This window comes from Cyprinus carpio, chromosome B4 (genome assembly GCF_018340385.1).
Source record: "Cyprinus carpio isolate SPL01 chromosome B4, ASM1834038v1, whole genome shotgun sequence".
NCBI classification, from domain to species: Eukaryota; Metazoa; Chordata; class Actinopteri; order Cypriniformes; family Cyprinidae; genus Cyprinus; species Cyprinus carpio.
This window is the reverse complement of record NC_056600.1, coordinates 16,200,782-16,210,210: the sequence shown is the minus strand read 5'-3', so window position 1 is coordinate 16,210,210 and position 9,429 is coordinate 16,200,782. Positions and strand designations below refer to the sequence as shown.

General features: G+C 37.0%; 1 protein-coding gene across 1 annotated transcript; it reads left to right on the top strand.

Annotated features, from left to right (window-relative positions):
- Positions 1 to 6,252: 6,252 nt before the first annotated feature.
- Positions 6,253 to 8,782, top strand: LOC109057544 (40S ribosomal protein S16). The gene is made up of 6 exons (XM_042722213.1): positions 6,253 to 6,371; positions 6,461 to 6,512; positions 7,217 to 7,318; positions 8,219 to 8,315; positions 8,461 to 8,508; positions 8,593 to 8,782. Exons 2-6 carry the CDS (start codon positions 6,465 to 6,467, stop codon positions 8,736 to 8,738), a joined length of 441 nt encoding a protein of 146 aa, XP_042578147.1. The 5' UTR covers positions 6,253 to 6,371; positions 6,461 to 6,464; the 3' UTR covers positions 8,739 to 8,782.
- Positions 8,783 to 9,429: the final 647 nt, after the last annotated feature.

The window sequence follows — 9,429 nt, the reverse complement described above, 5'->3', positions numbered from 1 at the left end:
CAAACCATATATTCAAATGATGTAAAAAACGCATTTGACCACATTATACGTAACTGATGCTGGTGAGTCATGTGGTATTAACAGCACTAATTGACATAGTATGCCTGAATTTCATTCATACTTTCCATATTCATACTATATGGAACATACTTGTTTTAACAATTGCAAACTGATTCAAATGTAGTATACCCCTGCTTGACAAAATTTCAAAAATGTTTCCTTATTTTTAATCATGATTTTATTTCCCTCACTAGTTCATAAAAAAAAAGTTGTTTCTTAATAGTATTAGATAAACGCAGCATAAAAACTGCATACATATTAATCATAAAAATATTTAATGTTGGCCTCTAATGTACACAACAATGTTGTATGCAAAGATAGAGTGAAGAGGTGTGTGATGTATGGAACCATGAAACCCTACACTTAGCGAAATCCGATCATAAGTATTCACAGGAGACATATTTGAGACACATGTTACTGCTAGGTGTAAACAGTGATGTGTCTCGGCTGACCACTTGTGATTGGATGACCCAAGACCAATGTATACAATGTAAAAAGGTCCTATGTGCTGCTGTACACCTAAAGGCTGACAAAACAGAGAAAGAAAATGGTTCGACAATATAGATGACATTAGCATATCTACACTTTACTTCGATGTTATGAGAATGTCACTCCCTCTAACACCACCAGACACTGATTAGCATTAGCAAGTAGCAAATCATGTTTTTGAATGCTCTGATGTAAACTAAAGGGAAAGATGTGAGCTTGATTGAATGTATATGTAGTGTACTTCAAATCTTAGGATTTTTGTAAAACAAACTGCACTTGCAGATAATATATTAGTGAAATAAAAAGCCACTTAACGAGAGCACACTTTCATGATTATGTTTCCAAACACACTTAATAAGTGCACTTTGTAATAATGTCAAATTAAAAGTTTTACTGTAAAGTGCATTGATACATTAAAGTACAAAATGTATTTACATATTTGAGCATCGGCTAATGAATATTCATAAGCTCCCTGCCCCCACTTCAAAACTTGAGCTGATGCCTATCCCCGTATCTGACTATACTGGGCAAAGGTTGCTAGACTTTAGGTCTCAGTTGTGTTTTTTCTTTTGTTGAGAGTGGCATTGTATGTCTGTTTAGACGTTGTATTAGAATCCAGTTGACCTCACTGAGATGTGTGTGTTTAGATCACTCAGCCTCCCATCCCAAGCGAACAGAATCATACGCCCTGTGAACTCAGGCTGAAGATCAGGTGTCGGTTGTGGGTTTTGTAGAGGAGCTGACCCTCACCTTTCAACCCGTGACATCTCACCTGCCCTGACCTGCTTCAAACACCTTCCAAGGCCACGTTCACTCATATACTAATAGTAACTCTGACCCTCTGAGAGCATGAAAGGTGAAAGAATGAGAATAAAATGAAATAAATATGATTTTTACACTTTATGAAGGAAATGGAAAAGTGTTTTCCAGTGCAAAGGTTTCTGCCAGTCTCTTCGTTTCTATGTTTGTACCATTGTACTGGGTAGCCCTACTCCTACCCAGTACAATCTACTCCAAGTAACTCTATATCCTGATCAGCTTAGATAGTGTGGAGCCATGCAGCCGTTTCAACATCAGCCAAATTTAATGAGAGGAAAGAGGTTTTACAGAACGTGTGAGAAACTGTGTGCTGTTTTTAAAGACTAAAGGTCCAGCAGGGTTTTTTTTTAGTGGGACTAATTCCCTTTTAGTTCAAGTCTGGGCTAAATGCATAGAGAATGAGTCAATGCTGGCCACAGCGAGCATGACTAACTCACACTGGGTCAATAACTTGATCTCAGTGTCTGACTACATATAAATAAAGACAAATCTGTGAGTTTTGGCACTGTTTCTTTCATAGCAATGCTCTCTTTTTCCAGCCTTGTCTCTTTCCACCAGAAACAAAGAAAACTCAATGCCCTATGTGGAACAAACCTGAGCTCTCAACAGAATCCTTGATTCAAAAATGTGGAACTAATCTTGATGCTACCAAATCTAAAATTGTACCAGAAAATGCTGAGAATCAAAATAACATACAATTGAAAAAAATGGCCAAATAATCAATCCCCGAATAATATTCTTATTTGATCAATTTAGGACTAATTCCAAATTAGGAGAGCCTATCTTAAACCATATTATCTCCCAGATTAGCCAGTTAAACTAGTCGGTTTTGTAGGTTTTATAAAGTTTTTAAGCACCCCAGCTCATGACCATCTAGTTGAACAGTTAAACATCTTGGGAAAAGCTGGAAGACCATCCTAAACCAGATAAGACCAGCAAATCACCTTTTCCAGAAGGGATTCCATTAGCATCCATTAACATTCCTTAAGTAGTTCATGCAATTTTATCAATACCAACACAAGGACATCTACATGTGGCAATTCTTCCAGCATTCCACCACCAGCTCAACTCCTCCTTCATTTCTCAGATTTCTATCTAATTAACTTCCATTCATATATTCAAGGAATGAAACTTAGAGCCCAACTCATGTCTAGTGCTTGAGATCTCTTAGCCAAAACTCTCCATCAAGCAAAAGTATGCAAAAGAGAGTTCTGATCTACTAGTTTAGATACTGCAGAGTGAATTACCAAAACAAAAGGGTTTTGAATACAAATGGTGGCTGTTTTGAATGAGCCTCATAGATCTCTGAGAGGAACTAACCTACTAAAGCAATCACCATCAAGAGGAACGATCAAACCAGACTTTACAATGGTACACTTCAGTGATCAAAAGAGGTGTTATTAACAAGCACCATAATGAGCAAACCAGACCGGCATTTTATAGCAATGTATGTATCATATGAACAAGCTAAATATGATCCACGCTGCAAGTTAGCCCATAATATACTCTGACCAAGAAAGATTTTACACACGAGCTTTGAAATGAAACCATATTCGCCACATTCACACTTGAAGTGCCAAAGTTGTGATGACACATCTGTTGAGTGTGTTATAGCCAAAGAGGGAGTGAAAGGAAGACCCTGTGTGAGTGTTTGTGTGCTGGATAGTGACAGGCTGGTATAAAAGGGCTTTGGCAGGAGTCCTCATTATCTCATCGCAAAACAAACAGCAGCGTGTCGCCCAAGTGAGCTCCATTTCCCCCACAATAGACCCAACATCTGCCTGGCTACTGCTACTGTTCAGCTAGCCCTCTCACACACACTTCCTTCTCCACTAATTAACACCCTCTGCTTATTGTTACACATCTCACAAACACACCTCAGCAGAAACAGGGCAAAAGGTACCGTGAGTAAGTGTGAAATGCAAATCTCACAACCCTCTTCAAAGCACCGTCGCTAACAGAGAGCATTAAGGAGAAGGGAGAAGATGGCATGACAAAATGCATCCTGACTCTGCACCTTTGGTGTTTGTGTAATTGGCGGTGCCAAAGTAGGAAGATGCAGTGTAGGAGATAGATAGATAGATAGATAGATAGATAGATAGATAGATAGATAGATAGACAGACAGACAGATAGATAGATAGATAGATAGATAGATAGATAGATAGATAGATAGATAGATAGATAGATAGATAGATAGATAGATAGATAGATAGATAGATAGATAGATAGATAGATAGATAGATAGATAGATAGATAGATACAACAGCTCAGTTCTTCAAACTTTCATATCCCTTTGAAAGTCTGACTAATTGGTCAGCGTCAGGTCACTGTTACAGATGAAACTGGTGTTTGGTGATCAATGAAGCTGCTGGTTGAGTACCTGAAAGACATCCCTTTCTCAGTCTGAAGACTCTGATGTCTTCTTGTCTTGATGTTGTGCTTCTGGGCCTGGGAAGTCGTGGCCTAATGGTTAGAGAGTCGGACTCCCAATCGAAGGGTTGTGAGTTCGAGTCTCGGGCCGGCAGAATTGTTGGTGGGGGGAGTGCATGTACAGTTCTCTCTCCACCTTCAATACCATGACTTAGGTGCCCTGAGCAAGGCATCGTGCTCCCCGGCGCCGCAGCATAAAAATGGCTGCCCACTGCTCCGGGTGTGTTGTTCACAGTGTGTGTGTGTTCACTGCTCTGTGTGTGTGCACTTCGGATGGGTTAAATGCAGAGCACGAATTCTGAGTATGGGTCACCATACTTGGCTGAATGTCACGTCACACTTTCACTTCCAGTTCTCTCTGACTGTTAGTTAGATCCACTTAGCTTTGGTCTGTCAAGACAGTAGTGCGCACTCACACACACACAGAACAGCTTTCATATCTGAAACACACACACACACACACACACACACACACACACACACACACACACACACACACACACACACACACACACACACACACACACACACACACACACAAACAGTAGATTGATGAGTTACTAGAGAAAGTGGTTTGTAAGTATGAGATAATCAAGTTTCTCTAACAATGGAATTTTGCCTTCACAGCTAAAGATCAAATTTATAAGTAAATGAATAAACCTCTCATATAAAGGCATAGTATTAACTTAAAATGCAAGTTTTGTTGAGAATGACCATATACACACACACACACACACACATTATATATATATATATATATATATATATATATATATATATATATATATATATACATATATATATATATATATATGGGGTTCTAGACACCCCAGCTATGTATGTGGAAAAAATAATCAGTGTACATTTGAGATTAACCCCGTCTTTTCTTAAAATTCTTATAAAATTTGCCGAATCAAAATCCAGTATAGGCATAATGAAGCTGTATCCTGTTTTACACAAAGTTAACACTTTTCAAAAAATTCTACTTTACTTTAGAAGTGCACTTAAGCATAATTTAAAAAAAGTATTTATTACAGAAATAATACACTTTTAAAGAATAAAAACCATTTTGAACTGAATGTAATGTTTTCAGACACTTAATTGCATGTTATTTGCAACTGAAAAGTCGAATTCTTTTTTTAATTGAATTAAATTTATATTAAATGCAGTTAACTGAACTCAAGAGTGATTTTTCTGACCCACTTAAGAAGGACTTAAGTACATCTTCATATGTAACTTAATAATTACTTCTATTGTCTTTCAATTTAATATGGTTAAAATGTACTGCCGAATGTACTGACAGTTATTTATGATAAACGCAAATATACTTTAATCTAATATTTAATTAACACTTGTATATCAAGTATTTAATGATAAACACAATCCACATTTGTAAGAATGATGTTGCAATTAGTACATTTAAAATATATTAACTCAATATATCCTGTCTCATTATTTAATCATTATTATTAATATCTAGCCTATTTTTAGTTTTTAGTAACTTAATAACATGCTAGTTACAACTGCAAATCAAGTATGTCTTTCAAACAATTACTAAAACAATGATTTAAAATGTACTGTTAAGTAATACTTTTGTTGTTGTTTCTTTTTGAAAAGTGCACTAAAGTGTTAAGAATCGATCGTGAAAGTGTACTCTCTTTAATAGTTAGTACAGACTACTTTTGTGGTTTTTTATTTAATATTTATCTGCAAGTTCAGTCTTTTGTTAATTTACTTAAATAGTGTTTAAAGAACACCACAAGTACAAATTCAATACAGTTAAGTGCACTTCTTTTTCACAAGGGTGAATCCACATTAATAATGCTGCTGCTGTTTAAGGGACACTTACTGAAGTGCATCTTAACACTAGTGTGTAAATGAAATTAGAGAAGCTATTAACCCTTGGGCTATCAAACAGAATAAAGGGGTTAAGGGTACTTTTATAATGCTTTTAAATTATTTCTTAACTTGAGTTATCAAAAATCATCAAATGTATGCTCTAAGTCTGACAGACCTCCTTCTGCTCTAATGAGGCTGAATCGAATGATTCTTGTGGCAGAGCGCCGCCTTGTGATGAGGTTTATCACTTTGAATGTGGAATAAAAAAATAAGGTTGTTTCACATCAAAAGTGGTATTTTTTTTAACTTTTTTTTTTCTTTAAAACGCTGATTTCAGATTTTATTGGATAATTATTGAATTATGAGAGCATTCGCTGTTCGGTAAACTTGAGCCCAATTTGTGACAAGATGCCAGAGATCACATTAAAGTACATTTCAGAGCTGTATTTCTATTGAAATTTCAGCGAACAGACAAGATGTGCTTGCTTCCAAACGGGAAGGATCATAATTGTGTTGCGAGTAAAATCTCTAAATCCTATTTGATTTCTATACATACGTGAATGTTTGTTGTTTGTAGTATTGTGAAGTGTCAAGAATGTTTTTTTAAAACAAATCTTTAGCAACTTGAACTGTCGTAAACACGCTCTCGCGGATGAGTTTACGACAGCGCCCCTGCTTTTACGCTCGGGAAACCCTTGTGCGGCCTCTCCGAACAGCGCTCGCGCACAGAAAGGTTCGTCAGTCGAGCGGTTCTCAATAATATGCTTATTTAAAGATCTTTTATGCTTGAATTAAACGATTACTGTTCGGTTTTCATTCCAGAATCATGCCAGCCAAAGGTCCGCTACAGTCTGTCCAGGTTTTTGGACGTAAAGTGAGTTTTGAAGGATGTCTCGTGCTCGCACACGGCAGTGATAGCCGCTATGCTAACAGATGTATGCAGTTGTAAAATAACTGCGATGCAGGAGTTTTATGTAGTTTATGTTATAAAACGTAACATTTAGATGTCATAAGCGACTACATGTGCTTTTAAACTACGCAAAATGCACAATAATCCAGTGTTTCGTTTGGGTTAACGGGAAGTGAGGAATATTGTGTCGGTAATGGCTGTTTCAGACACGTGGGACGTATATGTAAAGCGTTAATTAATACAAAACGATAGTTTTTGTGTTTGATCTCCGTGTTTTCTGTTGCATATAGTTGATATTAACACACACATCGGAGATAATCCTCTTGTCTGTAATGCTAACTGTTAGCCTGTACTTGTGTCTGGGAACGTTATAGCAATGGATCCCAATTCTGCTCATCGGTAACGTTACCTAAGTACTGCACATTCTGGGTCTCCATTGTTTGTCACATCTGCTTCAACTCTGTCTTGGATCATGTTTTCCAGCACCAAGATTTAAGACTATCATTATATAGTTAGTGAGCAAGTTCATTTTGTCAGTGTCTTGTAAAGAAATCTCTTAAGAGTGTCCTATCTAGGTTAGCTTAAATCGTGTAACAGCACAAATATCAGATATTGTTTCTGATTTATAGAGATGCGTTGGCTGATCTGTGTCTCTTCACCATCAACAGAAAACGGCCACTGCTGTTGCCCACTGCAAGAGGGGAAATGGACTTATTAAAGTCAATGGAAGACCTCTTGAGATGATTGAGCCTGCCACTCTGCAGTACAAGGTACGTTTATTACAGAAAATACGTACCGTACTCCATTCAGATCTCTAGTTGAGTAGACACTGGGATTCGTGAATGTAGTTCACACATTGTAGTTAAGATTGATTAATGTAGATTGTTATTCTTCGGTGTAAAGCAAATTTGTTTTTTTTTTTAAAGAATATTCATATTGCTTCTTTCAGTATAATAAAATAAATGAGGACTAGTGCTGTCAGTTTTTATTTTGACACAAATATGGTAGCTTTTTTTAAGAGAAACAAGCTTTTATGTATTGATTCTGTTAGCAAAAGTGATCTAGTTTAATTTATGAATCAAATCAGTCTAATTCTATGATTTAACCTGGTGGCAAAGTTTAATGATCCAGTGAAGGGGAAGTTTATCAGTCTAACTTTCAGAAAATGTAACTTGAATATAATTTGTCCTGTTTGTCAGACGTCAAAAGACTTTAAACTTAGGTTGCATGGACCTCTGTAGTATTTCATGGTGGTTTTGTGTCCTTTTTGGAACAATTCAACAATGACATTTAATAAAATTATACTTTTGTGCTCTGCAGAAGAAAGTCATATCACAGGCACAAGGATGAGAAAATGTTGAGGGAATTTTCACTTTTGTGAACTGCTTTAAGTCACATTGAAAGCAAAATGGACCATTCTAATTTTTGATGATTTTTATTGTAAAAACATCTCTTGAGTGGTGACATGCATCAAATCCAATCAGTTCCTGATCAATAAAAGTCCTGCTCTACAATTTTTTTTTTCCTCACTCGGATGTAGGCCACACAACCGTGACAATTGACAATCTCCGTTTCCGTTGCATGCTGATCTTATGTGTACCTGATTTATCAGTATGGAGTGAGGTTTTGTTGATACGTCTACTAAAAGAATATGGTTTTGTTTCCTTTAGCTGCTGGAGCCTCTTCTGCTGTTGGGCAAGGAGCGCTTTGCTGGTGTTGACATCAGAGTTCGCGTGAAGGGTGGTGGACATGTCGCACAGGTTTACGGTTAGTAACAGATGTATAAGCCCTTTGCTTTTGATTGTTTGCGATCATAAAAGTCGTTGCATGTAGTAATTAGTAAACAATACATGGTTAGATTCTTCCTCGAGGCCACAGTGTGTGACATGAACCTGTTTTATTCCTCTTGCAGCCATCCGTCAGGCCATCTCTAAAGCTCTGGTTGCCTATTATCAGAAATGTAAGTGTGGATTATTGTGGTTATGATGTTAAAGACATGCGTGTAAGCAGCTGCAATCATTTTCCTATTTTTTGCTTTTCCCAGATGTGGATGAGGCCTCCAAGAAAGAGATCAAGGATATCTTGATTCAGTACGATAGGACCCTGCTGGTCGCTGATCCCCGCCGCTGCGAGTCCAAGAAGTTTGGTGGACCTGGAGCTCGCGCCCGCTACCAGAAGTCCTACCGTTAAAATCTCTCTGTACATTTTCATATAATAAAACTGAGGGGGAAACATTCTGTGGTCTTGAGTTGTGATGTGTTCTCTGTTCAGTGCCTTATTGGTTTTAATTTCAGCAGGATTTCAAACGGGTCCACAAGGTGTTGTATAATGTATAAACCATTATTTTTGTTGTTGACGTACCAGCTTCACTCAATCTAGTTATATAACTTAAATTTGTTTGAAATGAGAGGGAAAACCTGCAGGAAATAAAATTACTGGGCAAGTCTTAGACTGTGTGTAATTGTATGCTAGTTTACAATTAATGTTACAGATCGGCTGATTTGTGTTTTCATGGATTAATTCTAATGAAATTATGATAGTAAAACTCAATGGAAGAACTGTCCTGCTTATATTCTGTGAAAGGACAGGGATGTGAACTATATAATGCAACATAACAGCTCGGCACGTGATTAATTTATAACCACATGTTATCATAATATCAATACCATAGAAATAATGAATAAATGATAGATACAAAGAGAATGGTACACATTTCAGAAGGTGCTACTGAATTCAACAACTATTTGGTAGAGCGCCTAATGAACTGTAACTTTAAAATATGTTCTTGTAGAGGTTCCCAAAGCAGCGCCAACTATTGGTGAAGGACGTTACATTAAAATAGTTTTTTTAGTGTCTAACACAAGAGGGCAGAAAGTTACCT

Coding starts and splice junctions, on each gene's coding strand:
- LOC109057544 (XM_042722213.1), top strand. CDS start 6,465: ATGCCAGCCAAAGGTCCGCTACAGTCTGTCCAGGTTTTTGGACGTAAA. Junction 7,319..8,218: donor CTGCCACTCTGCAGTACAAG/GTACGTTTATTA, acceptor TGTTTCCTTTAG/CTGCTGGAGCCTCTTCTGCT. Junction 8,316..8,460: donor ACATGTCGCACAGGTTTACG/GTTAGTAACAGA, acceptor TTCCTCTTGCAG/CCATCCGTCAGGCCATCTCT.